The following is a 25,730-nucleotide window of genomic DNA, read 5'->3' as shown; positions in this document are numbered from 1 at the left end:
AAATAACAATAAATCTGAAAGTATGTGTCGGATTGCTGATACAATTTATTTTGCATTTATGACAACAGCTACCAATGAATACAATTCATTGCAGCAACAAAAAGCTGTGATACACAATGAGAACTATCAAAGTAGGATTGTTTACAGTTATGTTAATGTTTTCAGTAATATTTTTGAAATAATTTGTGATGTTGTGCAAATGTTTCATAATTTAATTTTGTCTATTGTTTAGGTGCACTGGTAAAATACACAGTATACGGTAAATTCAAATAACCAACCAAAAAATGTTCTCAAACCGTGTCCTCTCCCATTGCATGAGTAACTGCAATAAGAATTTTATACTTCTATGCCCGTATGAAGGACGGGTACTCTGGAAGAACAATAATTCATATTGAACTTAATACATAATTCCAGATTTTATACTTTAAAACACCATAAAAAATTGAATTATTTACACAAACTGTTTACTAATTAACCAATCAAAATCCGATGTTATGTCGAGGGTAATTAATTCCTTAGTCTTTTACAATTAAATGTATTTTGGCTTACATATTTTCTCTTTTAAATATTTATTTCTGTTTTATAATGAGTTAGTGTTATTATAGTTTATTATTTAGCGCTATAATAAAAATATTGACCAATCATCGCCCTAAACCGGTCAAAAATCGTTACAAATTCTTTAATATAATTGAATTCTTACATAACCGTAAAAACTATACCAGCTACCAAGCAAGACCCCACTACAGTGTAGCAATTCTTTTTGTCTATGAGTGTAGTGGGGTCTTGCACCAAGCACAACGCCTGCAAACCCTCTGACGTGATATAGCTACAGGCCGTGCCGCCTGCAATAACTACGCAGCAATACAACTACTCATGACGTAGACAATACTGTATTTAGTGTTACAATACAGTAAATACTGCAATACAGAAAACTGTGTTTGTACCTTCGTATAGTTGTTGAATGGTTTACATATTTTGAATTTGTGTTGGTTGAATCTATTGTTTCTCTACCCAAAATGTGTTACGTAAAGGCATAAAAACCATTGTTATAAATCTTCCTATAAATACAGACGCCATTAATTTTAATTCTTTTTCTGATTTTTCGATGCTTCAGACATACATTTAATGTATTATGTTTGCAACGATAGTTTTCTTAGACAAAATATCAGGAAAGACTATTTTTAATACAATTTGTATAACTTATTAGAGATGTTGATGTGTGATGGTATCATTATGGTATTCAAGTGATTTCAATGTATTAGCCTGACACCACTTATTGTGATTTTAGACTTCCCAGATTTACAATTTTAACTCTTGTAAAATTATTATAATTTGAATGAGTCCGCAAACCAGCACTATATTATGATCATGAGCAGTGAGTGGGATTTGGTGCCGCGAAAATTAGAGTTTTAGTTTTTTAACCAAAATGTTGCTCACTATTCATTGTACACCTTGCTATAGTTAATGATTATTTTACCAGCAAGTGCATAAAGATACACGAAAGCAAATAATAGTTAAATATGAACTTTGTTAGACACTAAAACCACTCATTTAACCCTATACTTAAGATCCTCAGGAATATGCTGAACACAAACTCGAACATTGATTCTGTACGGTACGGTATATGTATTTTTTGAAAAAAAAAATTGATCTTTTAATTTTTATTCCTTCTAACTTGACGAAATCTAACGACCTATTAGTAAACCACCGCTCGTCTAGTTAATTTCTCACTGTAACAAGTTACTTCCATAAAAATACGCTTTCCAAAAATACCCAAGAATCTCAAGTATCGATTCGAAATCGGAATTTTACACTTTCCCAAAATCAAATACACCTTGTAAACTTGACTCTGATTTGGTAAATAGATCATTTTATCGGAATATTTACCCAAAATCCCTTAACTTGACCGTGACGAAATGGTGCGTCTGTCATAGTAGGACCGCACTGACTACGGGTAGGACATGAATCAACTTACGCTGCCTCCACAATAGTGTATAAACGGAGTGGTGAACACGATATAGTCACCAGTGGAGGACTGTGTGCGTGTGCGTATGTGTGTGTGTTTGTGTTTGAGAGTGGTGGTGATGCGATATATCGCATCGGGATATCGTGATAGGATGTTTCGATATCGATAAAATAACTATCAGTCATAGTCCGTATCTACTAAATTGCGCTTAAGGGTAATATAATGTTTTGAAAATAAATTAAAATCATCATATGGAACAATTTTAGTTATTTAATCTTTCTTCCTAATGTGTAATATAATAAATTACAGGTAGGTGTATAAATTTAAAAAAAGTTAGTAGGGTTTACAATAATGTAAGCATATTCTTGAATTTAAAACTAAAACTTCTTCTAAATTCTTTTGTTAAGTTTTCAAAGTATTTTATTGTAACTTTTAACAGCCAATGTAAATAACCAAGGAATCTGTTTATTTTGGATTACTGATTTCATCAATGGACGAAGTTTTCAAACTGCAAGACCTGCAACTAGCAGTGGACTGAAATCATTGACGCAGAAAACAAAAAATGGATTAACATGTGATGAATAGATTTGCACCGGCGATCTCTTTCAAAATCCCATACAAAACCTTTGTACCAGATCAACGGCTGCGTAGGATTGAATTCTTCATTGTCATCTTTATTATACGTAATTAATAGTACCAGTATGCATAAACTGATCTAAAGTCCATTCACAAACTTTAGTCGGTTTAAGGGAAAGGTTTCATGGGTTCCATCATCACATTTTTTAGCCTTAGAAGGGGAAGAAATCACTTCCCCTTAAACCGCATAAGTTTTGTGAACGGGGTATAGTCAGTAATACAAAAATCCGTACAAAGCACAAAGTATCTCAGTCATTCATTTCATTGTTCAGTTGAGAGTAATATTACTAACGGTTTTCTCTGTCACCACACATCCTGACACTAGGCTATAGTTCGAAACTGTTCGCATTACTTCAGGATAGGTCTAGAGGGTCACGGTAATAACACTTAGATATCCATTGGGGATTTTCGAGATTTGAGCCCTGGACCTATGCGGCCGAAGTCCCGCACTCTACTAGCTCGCTCTGCTCACTGTACTTTCCCGCACTGACACTGTGCAATGTGCATTGACTGAAAACTTATGTATCGCCAGTAAAAAATAATTAGGACGCTAGTGTTTTTCAAAACAACAGGTGAGTATGTTGTCTAACAAATAACCGCACGTCTTCACTTTTCGCCCACCCCTTCGTAATCGATACCCCACACCTCCGACCTCGCGACCCGATGCGATACGATGCGATACGATATACCGTATTAGCGCGTGTGGGCGGAGGGGCGGTTGTGGCGATCGATCCACGACAGTGGCGCGCGCCGTAGCCGTTCTACACCCAGCTCCGAGCAAATCTCTGGATTTTCACGGATAACCGCGGGGGCGAGGCCCGGGGTGTCACGTCGAGGCTCGGGGAGGTGACCAAGGATGGCGACGAGGAAGCGGACCACCGCGGAGTCCGGGGCCCGAGGTGGGGCGGACCTATGAGTGTTCTGGATATGTCTTCTGTCGCGAGTGTCAGTCCGGGGCTTTGCCTCATTCAGTGTCTCTAGCGCAGTCTAGGATGGATCCCAAGATTATGGAGTGATGGCAAGAGAGGTAGGTGAACCCGTGAACCTGTGGAACCGCAGTGTTGTGTATCCTGCACCTTGTATCCTCCTGGTCTGATACCCATATCTACGGGGTTCCTTACAAAAACGTGTGTACAATTTATAATGTATTTTACCACAATACGGGATTTAAAGGGCTTAAAACCCCGTAAACGTATAACGTGTTTAAACCATTAGAAGGGTAATCAATTTAAAAAGTATATTATTTAAATTATTAAATTTTTATTTATAATTTTTATTAGGTATACTTTTTTAAATCATACCAAATTTACTCCTTTAATTTTCTATTTATTTTAAGTAACACTTTAAATTACTGCATAAACACACATGGAAACGTAAGCAATTTTAATTTCACTACAATTTAACACGTCGATACGATACTACAAATAAATATCGATATAGGAGTGGATCTATTCAAGAATGTGCCATAAAAATAAGCGAATGGACGAGCCCGCTGTGCCATTAGGCTGACCTACTTCCGTACAAAACAGGTCAAATATTTACCACAACCAGATAAATACTGAATGAGACTCTGTGTGGACCAGGTGTTCCAGGGTACTCGGGCTTCGCCCCATTGGCTTCCCAGCGATTTGGTTTCGACCAGAAAATCTTTCCAGTCAAAAGCGAAAGGAAGATAATTTCCTGCCAAAAGGGAGTCGCAGAGCCGCCATATTTGTAACCTCACAGCTCAGACTGCTTTCATATTCGTCTATTTTACTTCTTCGGTTTTTCCAGACAGTGTTCGTTAGTATTGGTAATTCGTTTTTACTTCGCTAAGGAAATGTCGATAGGTTGCGGTGTTATATTTAAATAGGATAATTTTTTACGAATTGAATTTTACGAAATGTTTAGGTTTGCTAGGAGTACGTTGAAAATTAAACTCTAAAACATTTTGTTGTTGGAAAGCGGAAATTTTTAAATGAGTTTTTGTTGTGTAGGGTTTCGGATATAATACAGGATTCATACTTTTCTTGTATGCAATTGGCGAATTTTTATTTCGGTCTTGATAAGAAAAGGGGAAAAACCTTGGGGTTTCCGATCAGTTTGATTGTGGTAATGTTTTCTTGGACAGTTTTAATTTTAGATCGAAACTTCCAAGTTGTAATGAACTTCAGTTGGGTATTGAAGACGTATCACTACCGTATTGAAAACACTACTATTTTTATAATAATCCAAGTTGACAGTTTTTGTAAGATTTTCCTGTATAAGATTTGATAGATGATTGCACTGAATCAGCCGAAATTTTCAGTGAGAGATCAACTTCCTTTTTCAAATCCTTAAAGCGTGTATCTACCCCAAAACGCTGTCTTTCGTAATAAACGTTTTTCTTATTTCCACCCCAAACAAAATGTTGTAGGCCTATAGCTTTTATGGGAAAATTAAAATTTAAAAATAGATATATCCGTAGATATGTATTTTTTTATGTATAACCTAAATCATTTGCTAACTTAAATTATTTGTCCTTAACTCGTGTTTTGAAACATCCTGATTTTGTTTTAGATATTCAATTACATAAAACGACAAGATCGCACAGAACGGAATTTAAGACCGATAATATCACCATATCCACTTAACTCAAAAGATGTGTTTCTTTTTTTTATCTATATATTTAGATCCTGAAATGATATCACAGTAGTTGATATCTGCAAAATGCTTGAAAGAGGTTAAGAAAAGTTATCTGAAATGTCAGGCCTATCTGTGTACCTTTAGTTCATGCTTAAACGGCTGTTGCACATCTCTGCAAGGATTCTTAAAAAACATTACTATTTTCGTCTATAAGATACAGTACTGACTTTAAAGTCGTTGTAGCCCTGAAGATATATTTAAATTACAGGATTAGTTGTGTACGGTACCTCCGAAGCTATCATTAATTCTTAAATGATATCCGTGTACACTCGCAATGCTAGCTGTACACATTTATTTGGTCCACTGAGCAGGTCAATGATATGTGTGTATACACCCTTCCAATGTTCGTGTTCTTCTATATCAATTCTTAAATGACAGCTTTGTAAAGGTCCTTAAATGGCTTCAAACTACTGACACGTCCATTAATTGGCTGATAGAAATTAATAGATCTGTAACGTTCCTTAAAGTGCAGTCTAGATATGTAACGTTCGTTAAAGTGCAGTCTAGATATGTAACGTTCCTTAAATTGCAGTATAGATATGTAACGTTCGTTAAATTGCAGTATAGATATGTAACGTTCCTTAAAGTGCAGTCTAGATATGTAACGTTCGTTAAAGTGCAGTCTAGATATGTAACGTTCGTTAAAGTGCAGTCTAGATATGTAACGTTCCTTAAATTGCAGTATAGATATGTAACGTTCGTTAAATTGCAGTATAGATATGTAACGTTCGTTAAATTGCAGTATAGATATGTAACGTTCGTTAAAGTGCAGTCTAGATATGTAACGTTCGTTAAAGTGCAGTCTAGATATGTAACGTTCCTTAAATTGCAGTATAGAAATGTAACGTTCGTTAAATTGCAGTATAGATATGTAACGTTCGTTAAATTGCAGTATAGATATGTAACGTTCGTTAAATTGCAGTCTAATTATGTAACGTTCCTTAAATTGCAGTATAGATATGTAACGTTCGTTAAATTGCAGTATAGATATGTAACGTTCCTTAAATTGCAGTATAGATATGTAACGTTCGTTAAAGTGCAGTCTAGATATGTAACGTTCCTTAAATTGCAGTCTAGATATGTAACGTTCCTTAAATTGCAGTCTAGATTTGTAACGTTCCTTATCCTTAAATTGCAGTCTAGATATGTAACGTTCCTTAGATCGCAGTCTAGATATGTAACGGTCCTTAAATTACAGTCTAGAAATGTAACGTTCCTTAAATTGCAGTCTACATCGGTAACGTTCCTTAAATCGCAGTCTAGGAATATAACCTGTAAGTGAAAATTAAATTTAAATCGGAGACGAGCTTCTAACCCTATCACAATAATAAATTTAACGTTTAAGAAATCAGTTCTTATTAAAAGATTTATATCTCGGGTTGGTAATACATCACAAAGTTCTTCTGGTCTCAAATTACTTATTAAATGTTTGGCTTTAATTTTATTAAGCACTAAATAAAATATGACAAATTTAAAATGAGTCATGGACCTTCATTTAACATTATTTTTTTATTTGTCTTTGGTTAAAGACATATATCCCCAAATTTGCGATTAGGTATAGTTAGTTTTTTAATCAAAAATAGGCGAAACCCATCGAAATTGACGGTTACATTCAAGGTTTGCGCTAATTCATCCCACTCAGTTAGTAGAGTGTTATCATGGATAAAACATACTTTCTTATTATATTTCTCATCCTTATGGATCAGCCGAAGACAAGTTTATTGTAAGTTCCGTCCGGTGTACGGTAGAAGTCGTGTTTTGTTTACAATTTGTTTCTTGTTATTTCAGTCATTTAAAACCTCGTTAATAACTAGTTATATAGCTAAAGAGTAAAGCACAAATCATGAAATTACCGCTAAAATAATAGAAACAAAATATCGTTGTCACTAGCGATTAGTGTCACCAACATGAATTAGACACGAAAAACGACCTTCAAAATTTACAATGGGATGTTAATATTGCCTAAATAAACTGTTAAATCTCCTTTTGAAAACCCCTTCGGTTATTATTTGAATCGCGACAGTGGATCACCATCTTTTTTCGTAAACACAACCTCAAATTGGTAAATATAAGTTTGTAAATTGTAAAATTTAAAATTCACATACTATTCTTATGGAATAAGTAAATTGTTGTAGTTTGCTTGTTTATTGATTTATTTTGATCAAACTTGGAATATTAGTTTATTTTATACTAAAATATTAATAGCTTAAAATTATAAGCTATTGATATTTTTAAGGGAATATTTGAGTGAAAATTCAATCAGGCTAACGGATATTCGCTTATTCTGCAGGTTTGCTGTGTCGGGGCTATTTTTTTTTATAAAGTGGTAGCTAAATGAATGTTTTACTAAACACAATTTTTGAGAACGTTTCAAGAACAAATAGTAAACATATACCTACATACGAGAGAAGCGCAGAAATTAATTTTTCTAACCTTTTAAGCTAAATGTATTGTCGACGAATCGAAAATACATATATTTTCAACACACTATGATTTTTTTAGCTGTTTTACATAATTGGTGGCTGAAAGTTACCTACGTTTTGCTGGCCATACCAGCTGTCATCGTTATTTTGGACCGAGCAGGTTTTTACATCCCTAGGGCCGCAAAATCAGCTGCACGCTTATTCCTCAAAACATGAATGCATATTAAATACCCAAACAGTATCCATAGCATTGCAATAGAATTGTTTTATTGTCACCGCTGCCTAGCAACTATTTATTATTATATTTGCTGATTCCTCAAATAATTTCTTCGCATAACCTTAAAGTTGTAGTTGTGTTTACTATCAGTTTGCATTATTATTGTAGTGAATAGTAAGTGGTAATAGGGTATAGTGTGGTGAAAAATACAGTTCGTACCACGGACCGAAATGGTTTTGCAGCTCTCGATCGTTTTAAGTTCTCGACTTCGTCTCGAACTTAAAAACTATCTCGAGCCGGCAAAACCTCAATTTCGGCCCTCGGTACGAAATATACTATTACAACAAATATTTAATTTACAACGCCTAATGTAAAGCCATAAGCCTATTTTTTCCTTACGGCTTAGACGATTTTCTTCAAGTGTTGTAAATAGTTTATTTCTGGCCTAAAAACGTGTTTACTGCAGTTAGAACTGCCAACAAAATAGTATATTTCGTACCTAGGGCCGAAAATGAGGTTTTGCCGGCTCGAGATAGTTTTTAAGTTCGAGACGAAGTCGAGAACTTAAATCGATCGAGAGCTGTAAAACCATTTCGGTCCGTGGTACGAACGCTATTTTTCACCACACTATACCCTATTACCACTATTCACCACTATAATAATGCACACTGATAGTCAACACAACTACAACTTTAAGGTTATGTGATGAAATAATTTGAGGAATCAGCAAAAATAAAAATAAATAGTTGCTAGGCAACGGTGACAATAACACAATTCTATTGCAATGCTATGGATTTTGATTGTGTATTTTAAATGCATTCATGTTCTAAGTAAGTAAGCGGACAGCTGATTTTGCGGCCCCGGCCTGTAAAAACCTGCTCGGTCCCCAAATTACGATGACAGCTGGCATGGCCAGCAAAACGTAACTTTCAGCCACCAATTAACCTATGTAATACAGCCAAAAACATCATAGTGGGGTGAAAATATAATAACGTAGAAAAATGAGAATTAAAGTCTAAATTTTTTAACATTGGCCTTACGGGTTGCTATGTTGGTTGAACAAAATAACAAGGACAAGGTAAACAAAATACTTGTAACATGTGTAGTATAATAAGCCATCCACAGTAAAATAGTAAATTACAAAATACAGTACAAAGGGAAAACTTCAGTTGTATCTATTAAGCAAAGATTACACTGAAGATTACTGTATACATTGTAGTAAAGGCTAGCAGTGCGGAATGTGGGAAGCGTCTGTGGCAGTTGGATTAACGTATCTAAAATACCATGGGAAGGGAGAGGAAGAGGTCCAAAACGTAGGAAGTGGTGTAGGTAGTAGTAAAGGTTAGCATTGCAGAGTGTGGGAACCGTCTATGGCAGTTAGATTAATGTACTGTATCTGCAATAATTAAATGCTCGGGGAAAATCGTTAGTTTACTCTGAGAGCAGTCTCTGGGGGAAGGAAACAGGTCCACGGCGTAGGAAATGATGAAGGAAGTAGTAAAGGCTAGCAGTGCGGAGTGTGGGAACTGTTTGTGGAAATTAGATTAATGTATCTGCAATCCTAAAATGCTATGGAAAGAGAGGAAAACAGGTCCACGACGTAGGAAGTGGTGAAGGAAGTAGTAAAGGCTGGCATTGCAGAGTGTGTGAACCGTCTGTGTCAGTTAGATTAATGTATCTCTGCAATCATAAAATGCTATGAGAAGGGAAAAAACAGGTCCACGACGTAGGAAGTGGTGAAGGAAGTAGTAAAGGCTGGCATTGCAGAGTGTGTGAACCGTCTGTGTCAGTTAGATTAATGTATCTCTGCAATCATAAAATGCTATGAGAAGGGAAAAAACAGGTCCACGACGTAGGAAGTGGTGAAGGAAGTAGTAAAGGCTGGCATTGCAGAGTGTGTGAACCGTCTGTGTCAGTTAGATTAATGTATCTCTGCAATCATAAAATGCTATGAGAAGGGAAAGAAACAGGCCCACGACGTAGGAAGTGGTGAAGGAAGTAGTAAAGGCGAGCAGTGTGGAGTGTATGGGAATGGATTAATGTATCTGCAATACTAAGACTGCCCTCAGAGTAAACTAATGATTTCCCCCGAGCAAAGCTCGGTCCCCAATTTAAGACATTATTGTAAACGGTTGTTACCAAAATAAATAAATGAACAATGAATTATTATAAAAGACAAGGACGTGTCCATGGCCTTCTCTAAAGCTGGCCATTCACGAGAGCTCCATTCGTCCATTTGGCGTGGAGCGATGCAAAAATCGCATCGTGAATGGGGAAATCCAACCAGATATTTTGGCGCGGTCGGAGCGTTTGGAAATCCAACTCGACCAAAATCCATCCCGCCGCGCCAACACTCCATCGCTCCATTTCTTCGTGAATGGGGAAACCCGACACGCCATCGCGCCGCGCCAATCTGACACCCCGTCGGGTTTTCCCATTCACGGAGAGGTTGGAGCGATGGAGTGTTGAATTGCATGCAAGGAATTGCCATTTTTTGTTTGTCGTCGGCTTATCTCGGGTGGCCCGTTGTAGGCTAATTGATTATATAGTATTATATATGACGATGTCTTCAAATCGCGAGTTTGTCGTGGAAGTGATAGAGCTGTACAAGGAGCATACCTGTTTGTGGAAGGTGACTGATCCCCACTATCATGATAAGAACAAACGAAACCAGGCAAAAGAAATGGCGTGCTATTGCCAGAAAATGATAAATGATGCTATTTTTTTGGCTGAAACAAACACCTTGTCTGTGACCTCTAGAATCGTGAATGACCCAGTTCCTGTTTTTACTCCAGCTGTTTCCAAACAACCAGCACCAACACCCTCTACTTTGAACCCTTCCAACCCTGTTATGGAAGCGTATTTGAATGCAGTTCATACGATTGAGCAGTACGACTATCAATAATTGTGTCTTTATGTCTACAATAATTGATTATAGATGCACAAATAGATAAGCCAACCAGTACTAAATTTTGAAACCAGTTTTCAACAGCGGTTCTGATAATATGTGTGTTCATACCAGATAGGGCTTGGGAGCACTGCACTCGAACTAAGTATAAATGGAAGAAGGTACACTAGCACCAAACACTAGCCCAGGTACGAACATACCTAACAAACAGAACAGCTGTTAAAATGTGGCTTCAAAATTTAGTATTGGTTGCTTTTGAAGTAGTATTATGAATTAATTGTCTATTTATATTTCTGTTACATTTTTGATTTAGATGACCATTTACTATCTATTTCTTTAATATTATTCAGTACAGTATTATTTCACTTATATTAGTTTTTGTGTAGGCCAGGTACTATAACATTTATATAAATTGTAGTCGTCATTGTTAGGAGTCCTACGTAATGTTATCCGTTACAGTACATCTATTTGTGCATCTACAAATAATCAATTGATGATTTTTCTACTTTTATATGCTGGTGAACCCAGTCTCATGTTGTGTTCCATTTTTATACATTATACGTTCTCTCTGAATAAATAAAGATGTTTTACTTGTGACTATTCGTTTATTCATTTACATACTTGGCTATAATTCTGAAGACGTCCCACGATATAATAAAATATAAATTATTATTAATTTATTTCTCTTGTTTTTGACGTATTACTTTAAAGTGAGGAAACACAAAAAAACAAAATTTATATAACTAGTGAATTGTTAATATATAGCAATATTATATATTAACATATAACATTTTATATAACATATAGTGCATATAATATATTAACATATATTATTATATTGCAAACAATCTGGCGCGGAGCGATGGCGTGCTCGTGAATGTCACCCCAAAAAACGGATAGTCCAAACGGAGCGGCTCCATTTGGCGCCGCTCCGTTTGGAGCTCTCGTGAATGGCCAGCTTAATACGGAGGACGTGGTGAGACAAAAGTGGCAACACCGCCGCCCCGGCCTGAACAAACAGCTGTTGCTCTAATTAGTGGAGTATGCGCAATGTCGACGTTTACACGTTTATTATTACTGTACTGCCTTACTGCCATTACCATGGCAGTAGGCCGGTGCGACGTTGCCACACACCAACACCGTGGCCTTGTTGTGGCTCGTGATCGTTAGCATAAACATGGTTTAGACAGTTCCAAAAAGCAATAAATGATTACTTGTGGGCCAGTAACATCATAGGTTAATGGTCTCGTGTCTGTTCTAGTATTCGTGGATACAAGTAAATAGAAATAAATTATATTCGAATCTTTGTAACAGCGATATAAATTTGTTCGTGGAATTAAATTTACACGAGTAGATTTAAACTTGAATGACCTAATCTCTATAAATATCATTTAAATAATTTGATTAAAAGCCTAATGACCAAGGACAGCAAAAAAAAAAAAAACAGCTTAAAACGTCTTTAGCTTTACGAGGAGCTCTTTACCCAAAGACCCAGCGCATCCGCAGAATTTCATAAACCTTCATATATTCACGATTTGAACCGTTCGAGCGATACTCTTAACCTTTATTGACAAGTTAAAGGCCATTCAAAAATCCCACTGTTAAGCCCACTGGTCCGGCCAATTAAAATGTCTGACGGCTACCTACACTTATATGACCTCTATAAATCAAAAGTATTCGAATATCCGTGTTTGAGTGGGGGAGAGAGTGGGCAAAATAGGGGGAGGGGATGTAGGTGGGAGGTCAAAGTTCACAGCGTGGGACCACAGATATTGTGGGAATTTTAGCCTAAAATGGGATTTTCGGTGACAGCGAGATAAATTTGAGATGATGTTGAAAAATCCAGTTTTAGCAGCTTGTGTAAAGTAGAAAAATAGTTATGACATAAAGGTGGTTTTTTGGAAGGTTTGGGACGAATTGGGATTTCAAAAGGCACGGTGTGGGATAAAGAGGGATTTTCACGACAGTACGTGGGATATTTTGCCCTTTTGAAGGGTAGCACGTCAGATACAAGCTCAGTAGTCAGTGTCAGTGTAGAGCGGTATGCTAGCGGTGCTGGTTCATTTGCAAGCGTCTCTTTTTCCCTCTTCGATTTGCGTTCTTCAGGTATGAACAGCATTTAAAATGTGTTACTTATTATTTATTGAACATCCTATAATGTGTAATTTGGACATATTTTTATAACACTAAGTAGTCGATTTATTTTTTTAAATTTGTCTACTGTTTTGGCAAACAATGTGCGTAAGTGTTGTTAATTACATTTTTTATGTTTTCGTTTGACAGATAAGGTTAAAATCTCAATTAAACATTATTACACCTTTCATCTTATGTTTTTGAATCTTTGCAAGAGTAGATGTTCGAAAAATCGTACCTGACCACTATATTAAAATATAACTGATGCAAAAACATGTATTGCAATTATTTATCCTACATTGGTAAAACTGACGGACACCAGATATTTGACAAAGTTAAAAATTCTCGTCCTAAAACGTAGGCTTACAATACAATGTATATGTCATATGCATACTCTTTGAGCTTGCGAAAACACCATGTCAAGTCTTACAATAAACTCCCTGTGGCACTGAACCTGTAGTAAATGAAGCAACAATCGGCGAAGTAAATCAGCTGATCGGCGAAGTAGATACAGGACTGCCAACTCAACTTTTCTTTTACTTTAACAATGTGTCTTGGTACTTGTAATTTGGGTTGTTTTAAAAACATGTCGATAGAATGGATTAGGTCAAGCTAACTTATCTTAGCCTACTAGAATGACCCAGGTTTTGAGGTTGTGGTGTTATTATGTGCTGAAATTGGCCGGAATTGGGGACTGAAACACCCAGGGTTACCAGTGCTCGGAAATAAAAAACCCATCCAGTATATAGTTCTTAAAGACGAACAGTTTATGTATAAAATAGGTACTCACATTTGGGAACATTCTAAAAACTAAACTATTAATTTCTCCAAACAATTACCTGCTCAAAGTTATAGGTTAGTTGTTTATATTTTTCTAATATTAGGTTCATATTATTTTGATGTTCCTGTACATCAGGATGCCATTCAGGTCCCGTTTTGTAAATATTGGAAGTAAGGTAACATATACATTGCTTGGTTTGTATATCAAATAAATTATGTATAATTTAACGAATTCAAGCAAACAGTGCAACAGAAAACTGTGGGCCTACAGTACCTATCATTGTGTGTTAATCATCTTCAAGTTTCACATTTAAAACAGTTTTATTTATAAAATGTAGATGCTAAAACCCATATTTTTTACTTTTTACCTTTAATCTTGTTCTAGCTGGTTTAAAGAGTTTTTGCATATATAGGGAAAAACTGTAGGTCTCATGGTAAGACCTGGACTGTTGGGGACCGATTTACTTTATGTCCCCGGGGGCCAAAAAAAACGATTTGTTCAAATTCATAATATAGCCTATACAACTCATAGCAACTAAGCCCACGGTTAATGATTTTGCTAAATTTACATTTTTCTTATTTCAGGATCCTAGAGGAAAGAGGCCCTTCAAGATATGGGACAGTTGGAGAAACATAAGGAAAAGTTTGGTAGTCAACAGTCTTAAAGATCTTGAATTTCGAGGTAACTTTCCTTCATTATCTCTATTTTATATTTACTAATTGGGACATACATTATGAGAGGTGTAGCTAAGCCTGGACAACTCAACTCTCATTCATTCACAACATTCTCAACTTAAAAATGCAAACAGATTCTCAATGCAAAGCAAACACCTGATGTAATCGAGATTGATAACAGCTGATATTTCTGGATGGCAATGATATAACCTCAAAATAAAATTAATTCATACTGGACCAACAGTTTTAAAAGTTAACATAAGATACACCAGAGAATGAACTTGTATCAAATGAGGACACATCCCTAGTGAACAAAATTTTAACATACAGTAAAAAATGTATAGGCAGTAAAGTGTGTTATAATGTTATAATAATTTCAAATTTTCCAAAAAATATTTCCATCTCAATTTAAAAAATCATCTTTTATGTATGTTTAATTAATTCAGAAAATAAATCCATCACAAACATTAACTGTTTCCAATGTTTCTTCAAGTTATTGTTGTACTAGAACAGCTGACAAATAAAGAAGGTTGTACTAGAACAGCTGACAAATAAAGAAGGTTGTACTAGAACAGCTGACAAAATAATAAGAAACACATAAGCGACAAAGAGGATAAAAATAATTAAAGCCTAAACCATTGACTTTTGGACATTGAAGTAGGCATTACTTCTATACAGGGTGATTGATATAAGTGTGCCAGCCGTTTTATTCGAAAACTATAAGAGATATCGAAAAAAGTTAAATGGTAAGTGCCTTGGATTTTTTATTTAAAAAATTGTAGTCAAGTCAAAAAAATTATTTTAGCCGCCATTTTTCCAATATGGCCGCCAACTTTGATTTTTCTTACGGAACACCCTGTATTTTATTATGTATACTGGTAGAAAAAGTAATTTTAAGATGATTTTATTCTTGTGATTTTTTTCATAAACCTAACCGTTTCAAAGATAATAATGGTTAAAGTTTTGAAATTTCTGCATGAGAAAGAGTTTCGATAAAGGCCTAAGCAAGCATGCCAGCTGTTTTGTTAGAAAACAATTCAAAATTTCACAACTTAAACCATTATTATCTTTGAAACGGTTAGGTTTATGAAAAAAATCACAAGAATAAAATCGTCTTAAAATTAATTTTTCTACCAGAATACATAATAAAATACAGGGTGTTCCGTAAGAAAAATCAAGGTTGGCGGCCATATTGGAAAAATGGCGGCTAAAATAATCTTTTCGACTTGACTATAATTTTTTAAATGAAAAATCCAAGGCACTTACCATTTAACTTTTTTTGATATCTCTTATAGTTTTCGAATAAAACGGCTGGCACACTTATATCAATCACCCTGTATTGTGGACCAGCCAAATTAGAAAAAAGCTCATAGTTGAATTAACTATGGAGAGCTGCAGCCTAGAATGATATTTCCCTTGAATTTTGATGCTGTGATAGTGAATGTGAAATCTTCTCTACCGCTATTTTCATATCTATCATCAATTACTGAGATGGGGATGCCACCTAGGTGCGTATTTGAACCCAAATGGGTGAAGGATGAGTGTAGGATGATGTAGGCGATCTGTGTAGCTTACTGACTAAGATTAGCTGCATCATCAGTCCGGATCATTTATTTAAAGCCCAATGATCAGGCACATAGGCCGTGGCCACGGTGTTGCCGCTTTTGAATCGCCACAGCATATTAGAGCTACAGGAGCATCTATGGAACTCCAATTTTGGGGGTAGCGTAAGTGACTAATCATCTTTGGTTCAAAGGTTAACTTTAAGAAAATTTCAATTCCAACCAAATAATGAGTCTTCCTTATAACAATGGAATGTTTGACAGGTAAAGAGAAGCTGAACGTTCCTCCCAATGAGCCAGTGAGACTAGTGCTAGAGTCGGACGGTACACAGGTTGAGGATGGGGAGTATTTCCGCACTCTCCCCAACAACACTGTGATTCTGCTGTTGCGGCAAGGCGAGCGCTGGTATCCGACTGGTGTGGACGTCATACGTACAGGTACGTCTAATTGTGTCAATAGAGTTGCAAGAGGGATACGCATGCACACAAGAACCCTTCTCCCTCCACCGTCGCTTTTGTTATTTTGTACTCAACAATTAATTGCTGTCGGATTAATTTAATTACTAGCATCTAGTGGTGTGACTCTCCATTTTGTTGGGAAAGTTTCCCTCATCCCTTCATGCCATTATAATTGACACAATCTTTACACAAATAAGTAATGATCGATTTTAATTAGCGCCAATCAACACCAATCACCACATCCTACCATCTTTCATGTATACCGTCTAATTAAAACAGTATGATTCTAAATATTTTTTTCACTATTTTTTTACTAGACATATTTTTATTTACTTTTGGTTATATAACATGCACTATGTTCTAAATAAGAAATTATTTATCTGTTCTAATGAATGGTGTGTACAGGTGAAAGATCTTTTTGTGTGAGTCTGGATATTCACTGCGATCAGCTTAATAATTGAAATTTGATTCCTCTTGGTGTATTGAGGCTTAAAACAGTCTGGGTAGTGTACTTAATAGATTTGATTGACCCTTCGTGCTAAAATTGTTATCTAGAGCCTATTGGATTTGATTTAATAGGATTGTAACACACTCATGTACAACAGAATCTTGAGAATATCACACTTACCAGTATTACTTTTCTAAGCTTATCTTACTTTTCAAGCACTTTTCTGACACACCTTTTTTCTGTTTTAGCAATCTCAGCGATCCCGAAGATCGTATGTGAAACAATACATGCGCTTGAACTGCAGAATGAAACTCCCTCTTGGAAGATCATGGACAACAAAGGTCGAGTCACGGTCGTCCTACATTGGGACCAGCGGCAGCAAGGCAGTAGCAGGAGCGAGCCAGGAACGGCAGCGTCGAGCGGGACAGCGACACCCAAGAAACAATCTAGTCTGGTGATACAGACGAGTGTGGACTCGAGCGGGAAGAAGGAGACGCTGATCAACGATGTGTATCCGCCTCGCTACACGGCCAGTCCGCAGATCACGGTCATCAACCACGACGACATTTCCGCGTCCAGTTCCTACCACCACCCGCGCCTCACCAAGCAAGGGTCGTCGTTCGAGAGCTCGACGATCCACGTCCACACACCGGAGTGCGCCAACCACGCTCACCAGCCCTCCGTCTCTAGGAGTGGCTCCCCTAACAACAACAACAGCGAGTGCGACTTCCATTGCTGCGCGCTGCATGAGGAGGGACGCAAGATCGCGGTGCACAAGTCGGTGGCGACCTCCCCGATTCAAGACTCGCTGTCAACGTCGCCCCAACAGCACCCGTCGTCTATGTCAGACGGCTCGCGCAGGGCTGCCGGAGTGCCTAAAGGTCATGTTCGTTTTTTAGATGTCGAGGGCGGTCACCGACATGCCCCCGTCGACCACGAGAGTTCCGAGTCCGAAACGGAAAACACTGTCGTAGAAGACGAAGCTGTCACCACCGAGAAGTTTTTACTTTTGATAGACCAGCTGTCGGTAGATCAGAAGAGACACCTGACGATTAAAGATATCGGTATAATATTGGAAAGGTTGAGTTCCAAAATCCTCGACGTGGAGAGGTTGGACAGAGAGAGTGAGAGCGACGATTGCTACAACTGGACGATCAAAGCGACGATCCGAGGGGACGTTCTTCGAGAGTTGGGCGTCATCTACAATGGTAACTACTACGCCATCTCCGAACACCCTGGGTACAAGGAGGAGTCAGAGGAAACACGAGAGGATGTCGAGGAGGAGGAGGAAGAGGACGACAGACTGTAACTAGGCGGCGTGTTTAGTTTAGTTTGTTTAAATAACAAAGTTAAATTTCCAGTGGTTTAATATATTAAAACATAGGATTTTTATAGATTTTTAGTGTCTAAAGGGTGCTCATAACCCCTGTTGAAAATTTATTGTGTTACTCGGTGGTGAAACGCCCGCGTATTTCTTCCACACCCCGTTACCGTACTCCCTAAACTAGATGAACGAAGGCAATCACGTGTTTTAAACCAAAAACTCCACTGTATACTAGTTTTTTTAATTACGTGCGTCGTGTATAAAAACGTTTCGTTGTTATCGTGCGTGTACGACTCGAACCTCCGAGTGACGCGGTTATGTAAACTCAATATTTTTACGGCAGAACTACTATGGGCGTTGGTTGTGCAGTGTCCACCGTCTCCACCGCTGGGACTTTCCATTATTCACCTTTTTCCATTTAGTGAGTCGACTGTGTTTTTACAACTCTCCTCCATTTATTACAACTTTAGATACATTTGAGCAATAGTATACTATAAATAGTTGTTTTATTATACGTTGATAATTAGTTGGTAATCAGTATTAAGGTTGTGCTCTACTGGGGTGGAGAGTTCTTCTGAATAGCTTGGTCAAGGCCTATGGCTGTGAGGCGTGTGCCAAACCATTACTAGTGTTTTCTATAGAATTTTGTACTTTTATTTGCTGTTAGAATTTACAATTATTTCAACAGGTACTTAAAACATCATAAGAAGTAATTTGATAAAAATATCCACCACTTTAACTAAGACATTGATTCTACTATCACAGAAAAAAATTTTGAACTAAAATATTGTATAAATATCCAATTAGATTTTGTATGATAGAAGAAATGTTATTTTAATATCAGACACTACTGAGAAACATTTTTTAAATATCATTGACACTACTAAGGAAAAAATGTAAAATTTAAATAGTTTATCTTACCTTTAACTACACATAACAATTTAAATTGGCACTATAATTTGAGCAAACTAAATGTTTGATTGAGAATAGTGCAAAAATGTTCAGCTTCGCAATTTAAGTACAAAATACCCACCTGAAATGAGAAACTGAAAGATCAAAAATGTAAAACCAAAAAGTTTTAATCCAATTTAATAAATATAGTTTTTTTTATTTCAATAATACTGTAGATGGGTTGGTTGAAGAGTGATATGTTTTATCTTTAACGTTATCAGGTAAAACAGGTCACAGTCTAAATAATCCATACATATCAAAAAATGTGTTTGCATTTCTAAAAAGTTACCATAAAACAACTACATACAAATACAAGTGATATTTCCTCTTAGTTCGGAATTAAACCTCAACTCAACAACTTAACAAAAAAGTTATCTGCATGATTCTCGGCAAACAAAGTTTACAGATTTTGTTGTATTTAAAAATAACCAGACCTACATTTCAGTTATTTTAACTTTGAATTATGTTTGACATTTGTGTTGGAACAAGAGCAGTATTCTTCAAATAACCAATTAAAAATGCTAGCTAACTTTACAAACTGTTGAGAAAGATTTATTTTCCTAAAAAATTTTTTTCTTAACAGTTTTCGCTTATTCTGTATAGCATTGCCCCTATAAAATACAGTAAATCACACAAAAGTAAGTCAACCCATATCAAATCCAAACCTAGTAAATCACCCCCATAACTCAAAATACTTCTAGCAAGTCAGCTGATTTTCATATCCATTTGAGATTATTTTTTCCGACTCATTGTCTCAATTCCGTATTTTATTGACCTTGAAATGCCAAAGTCATATCATAAGAAGAGGTCTCCTTCCCACAAACTTACGAGCATTGAAGGCGAATCATTCTAAAACAAGTAAGTAGGCTCAAACATTTAACACTGCCGTATATTGCAGTTGTGAGCATTTTTTAGTTTTTGTAATATTTTTTTACTCGTATCATTTATCATCCCAAGTAACCCTGTTCTTTGGTGTAAACTTTCTTGTAAAATTTTCATCATCATAAAATTACATCCATTACTGTACTACGAACAATACACAAATTATATGGAAATCTGTGTAAGCTACAGTATTAAAATTTTGTATTGGTTCTATAAGACCGCAATGTACAAAATTATCTTCAGCAAACTAAACGTAGCCATGTATGTAGTCATAAGGTTTTGAGTTGTATAAGACCCCAAGGATTCTTATGAAATTTTCCCTATCAAATTATGCAACAAATGTTGAATTGTAATTTAAAGAATCGACGAACTAAGCTGATAAAACTTAAAAATATGAATTGATAAAAAACTAAATTAGTTATACTGTACATTGTTATAAAACTGATTCCTACATACATCTCTTGTGAAATAAGGTAACTCAAATAATGATTACATAAAAATGTTCTGTTTGTAAACTTTCAGGTGGTGCTAAAACAAAATGTGTGATTTAAAATAGTAAAATCATTGTTTACTTAAAAGTCTATCACTGAAATAATTTTAAAGCTGCGATAATAGTACTTTTTAAAAGCATCACTCAGACGAACCATTTGAATTATTTATAAGCATTGTTTACTGGATTACATGGCAGATACTTGGTTGTGATCGATTTCAAATTATTTCCACCATTACCTTTCCAACAAGTCATGGAATAGCATAGAACAAGTCTTAAAGCACAAAAATTGAGTGTTAACGTGAATTTGTTTGATAGTGCTCTAAAATAATAACCTAGTTAGCGTACGGAAGGACTCAATTTATAAATGTTGATATCGTCTTGTGTAGTGAAGAGGTTGAAGTGTCACCAGCTTCATTTAATTTCGTGTGAGTGACTGGATGTTATAGCTCAATCATTTTCCTACTTTACGCTATTCGTGCCAAATTACTTTTGTGCCAAGACTATGCAACTTCGATGTATTAATAGTTTTATTAAAATATAAATATGTATAGTATTTGGTACAGTGTTAAGCAAAAGTGATTTTAAAACGTTTTATATGTTAATGTTCTGTTTGTCCACATTGACTGCAATGGTAAAATGTTATCTGACGAAGAGTTAATAAGTACAAATGTATCGAATAGGGTTTCTGTTAAAGTGTAAATAAGAAGTTTCAAAATCAAGCTTAAGGTGTGGGAAAGCAAAACGTAATCATATGTATTATATATCACAGATTCAGTAAGTCAGCCTGTAAAATAATTCAGTAAAAGGTTGATTTTATCATAATTAGAGCAGATTTTGTAAACTAGTATAATAGACAATTGTAAAACTTATTAAAGCGTATTAACACTTTGAAAGAGGTTTGGCAGCAAAAAAGAAGGATTTTGAGACTTTATGACATGCAATTGTTAATATTCAGTTCCTTTCACAAACAATATTTTGATAAATAAACTAGAAAAAGTGTCAAAACTATTTTTACAGAAATAAGTGTATTCAATCTATTGCACACTAATAAGTTTTACTTTGTTTTAATCTATTTGTGCAACAAACAAGATGTTTTCCAAAATTGTAAAAAAGACAAAAGATATAAGTACACTCTTAAAATTAAAGAGTCCAATGATTAACAACTTGTTCAATTTGTGAACAAAAGCAAATAAAATTTATAAATTCAACTGAATTTTAATTTGCCAGCTCTATAGAATTATAGAGCAATGGCAAGCCGAAACAGTAACTAATTTAGCTACTTTCAGAGTATTCGAGATAACCTTTGCTATACTAGTCGATTCAAAATCACCCAATAAATGCAATAGACCAAATTAATATTGAAACATGAAGAACGATGCGAAAAACGGTAAATTTTCAAACATTCTTAGCTGTCCATCATACTATTGCAAGTGTGAGCGCAGGCGCTTCACTCAAGACCCGACATTCATTTTACCGATTACCTCAAACATCTTATAAAAGTAGAACCAACAGCCTTTAGCTTCCGCTGAATTTCATTGTGAAAGTTAGCTCTTGGAAATTACGGGTTTATTATGAGATCCCCGAAAGAATTACAATACCCCGGTTATAATTTCTGTATGGCGTGAATGCATGTATGAATGCGGGCTTTTACGACGTTTCGTTCAGTGATCTATGGAGTTTCCGTTGATTCGACAGCATCAATAAACAGATTGTGATGGTATTGAGCCATGTTTCGATTTGTTAAGTTTTACCTAAAGTACTTTATCAAATAAAGGTTTACACTTGGTTTACAGATGGTGTTATTTTACATTAAGGCCTGTAAATTGTTAAGCTCAAAACAGTGTAATAAGTCTCATAATCTGACAATCGCTCAGATCTTGGGCACCTTTATTGAAATGTTCTGTAAATATTTATAGAAGTCGTAAGTTTATTTGTGTGGACGGCCAGCTACGGCCATCTGTTAATGTTGTCTGTACAGCAGACTGAGGGAAAACATCTTGGGAATTCAACTTGATCGTTTTATTTCAGCTGTGTGAAGTTTTTTATATTCTAAAGCTAAATATTGGTTTTCTGTGCAGTAAATTAACAAATATATGATTAATTTGTATTTACTATATTGCATTAAAGATAGAAGAGATTTTGTGTTAATGCAAGTTAAAATGAATATAGAGTACCAGAATAATGTCCACAAATCAATATTCCAATGATTTGCAATTAAATAATGTTTTTACTGTTATTTTTAAGCTTTACCTGGCAATTATTTAATACTTAAATAGTTCAATTAAATGATAAAAACTAAACTTAAAGTTTATAAATCATTCATGATTTTAGTTCTATAAAAATCAAAATGTACACTAAAAAACACCACTAAAAATTGAGATGTTTTCCCGTGAAAGATGTGTAGAAATTATTGTAAATTATTAGAAAATGCGTAATACATTTTGTTGAATTAATTATGTTATCCTAAAGTACTCTATTTACCTGTTGTTAAGTTCTCTTGCTCATGATGAGTTTTGAACCACATGTAAAATAGTTTTGTTACAGTGTGTCGGACCGAATGTGAAGCTCAACCGTGTTTTTTCGTTGTGGTTGACAAGTGTTTTAGTTGTTACTCGACTCGGCCCGCGCTGGGCTCATGTAATATATTATTCTCTTTCTAAATTTGTATTCAGACGTACCAGAACAGTGGACCGCATAGTCATCGGCGATAGTTTTTTAATATTCTAAAGATCGGCAAAAATTTTCCAATGAACTAGTTTTTGAACCACGTTCAAAGCGTACAACAATAAGTTCTATATCCCTCGACTACGGCGATATTGGCGGGTGACTGCGGGTTCACGGGTCTGGTGCGGGACAGCTTGGCGGACGAACGGACTTCGTACGAGGTAGCGACGCCCATGCTAATCTCCACTGCCAGTACCAACAGCGATCGTATCGTTCAACCGTTTGTTCGTTCTGTAAGTGTGAGAATGTTTTTATTGGCCAGAGGGGCAAGTCATACTTGATTAATATTAATACAAATAGGTAGATTTTAAGTAAAGTTAATCCAATGCGAACATGCATTGTGGTTTAACACTATGACGACTAATTATATTTGTTCGTTATTATAAAGCAAATTATATTTCATTTTCAAAAAAATTTAAAAACAGATGTGTCGTTTGATTTCCCACTTTTCCAGTTTCAGATTGCAGTAGTGTGGAAGTTGTGAAGGTGAAGATATGCTTTGTAAAGCGTAATGTTAGTGGAGTAAAATGTTGGAGTACTAAAAAAACATTTTAGTTAGATTAGAGACACCTACACCTCAATGGAAGCGTATACATACAAGTTTATTTGTGTACAATTTAACAATTGTTTCCAAATTATTAAGTTAAACTGAGAAAATTCATATGATTATCGATTGCTAAGATTAGATTAGCTATTGGAGGTATTCCATAGCCTCCTCTAGTTGGCGAGTGGCAATGTTACGTTGGCTCACCTATTGCCATGACAATAAAAGTAAAAACAAATGTCAAAACATATTGCGCAGACGCTCCATTATGAATTAGTACAACAGCTGTTTTAGTAGGCTGAGACAGACGTTGTCACTTTTGTCTCACTGCAGCCTACAACGCCTGCTGCTTTTGTCTGTAGAGGAGGCAATTGCTACACATTAAATGTTACAATCACTCAATTTTTTTACTTCTTCAAAGGGTACAAGGGGATAAAATCATAAACACTTGTAATTTATTATTTCATGCCTACCTCCTCCAATAAGCGTAGGGAAAATCAAGAGGAATATCTCTCCACAGGCATTTGTCAAGTATGTATCGCATTGCAGACCATCTTATGTTCATTATATTGTAATAATTATTTTACACTGAATTCAAGTAATATAAGAAGCCAAAAGTACAATTAAACCAGAATTCAACAGAGAAGATAAATTCAGTTTGCAAAGAACTGAATGCCTAATGTGACTTGGCTGAAAGAAATTAAATTACAACATGAGGTTTTCCTGGTAACGATCTTTCTTTTTGTATCAGTTTTTAGCTAAATGCATTGTAATTAATTTTAAGGAATTATGTAAAGGATGAAACAATACACTTAGAATTATTATGGTACATAAGTTTTTATTATAAAAATACAAATTCAAATTTACACATTCAAACTTAACTAGAGGACCCATGCTGCTCCGCAGCGTTAAAATAAATATATAAATATAATATCCGAGAAATAATCAAATTTATGATTATTGATTGAGTAATACAGTATCTTGAGCTTAACTGATTAAAACTATCAATAGCTCAAATTATTTGAATCTATAATTTACTGATAATTTTGAGTTTAAAACATATAAAAAACCATTAACTTAAGGCCTTTTCACACCGGCGTACTGGACGTACTGTACGTTTGGTACGTTTTTTTTTCAACAAATCGCTGTCCATGTTATCATATGGGCTCGTTCACACCGCGCGTACAGAACGTACTGTACGTACAGTACGTACGCGATGGATTTGTGAGAATCGCTCGGAGAGCGATTTTTCTAAATCGTACGAGGCGTACGCGAGCTCGCGCATGCGCAGTGGTCACACCAAAACCACGTGCTCAGCCAGTGTTACTTGTCTGACTGCAAACGAACAAGTGTACGTTTTGGAAGTTTCTGTGCGGTGTGAAAGGACCGCGTACTGTACGAACTGGCCGTACCAAACGTACAGTACGTCCAGTACGCCGGTGTGAAAAGGCCTTTATACTGGAGCTATTGATTTTTAATCATAGTTTTATGTTGGTTGTTCACCTTACGTTTGCTTGAAAATCGTCCGATTTGAATAACTAATTTTCACTGAATTAGAACAAAACATAGGATTATATAATTATAACTGGTAAAATACATTTTGAATTTAATTAAGAATTCGAAAATGAATCAAATTATCTTTTTAGGTCGAGTAATGCAGAAGGTAAATATATGCCGATGCTTGATGTGAAATGATTGTGTGCATACCTTCAATTTTGGACCTCAATCATGAAAATCGGTCGGGTAGAAGAGCCAAACGAACTCGGAAAAGAAAAACCAAATTTAACTCCCATAAGAAATGTATGGGGGGGCAAATTTCATTTACAGGGGGGTTATAGATAAATATATGCCGATGCTTGATGGCAAATCTGTGCGTGCATACCTTCAATTTGAGACCTTAATCATGAAAATTGGTCGAGTAGAAGAGCCAAATGAACTCGG

General features: G+C 35.7%; 1 protein-coding gene across 1 annotated transcript; it reads left to right on the top strand.

The window, feature by feature from the left end:
* Nucleotides 1–3,364: 3,364 nt before the first annotated feature.
* Nucleotides 3,365–18,972, top strand: LOC129002160 (uncharacterized). The gene is made up of 4 exons (XM_054429761.1): nt 3,365–3,629; nt 14,313–14,409; nt 16,229–16,402; nt 17,120–18,972. Exons 1-4 carry the CDS (start codon nt 3,618–3,620, stop codon nt 18,178–18,180), a joined length of 1,344 nt encoding a protein of 447 aa, XP_054285736.1. The 5' UTR covers nt 3,365–3,617; the 3' UTR covers nt 18,181–18,972.
* Nucleotides 18,973–25,730: the final 6,758 nt, after the last annotated feature.

Source organism: Macrosteles quadrilineatus, unplaced genomic scaffold (genome assembly GCF_028750875.1).
Source record: "Macrosteles quadrilineatus isolate MER2022 unplaced genomic scaffold, UCM_ALF_1.0 Scaffold_9__3_contigs__length_116548681, whole genome shotgun sequence".
Taxonomy (NCBI): Eukaryota; Metazoa; Arthropoda; class Insecta; order Hemiptera; family Cicadellidae; genus Macrosteles; species Macrosteles quadrilineatus.
Note: the sequence above shows the minus strand (reverse complement) of the source record. Positions and strands in the feature narration are given on the sequence as shown.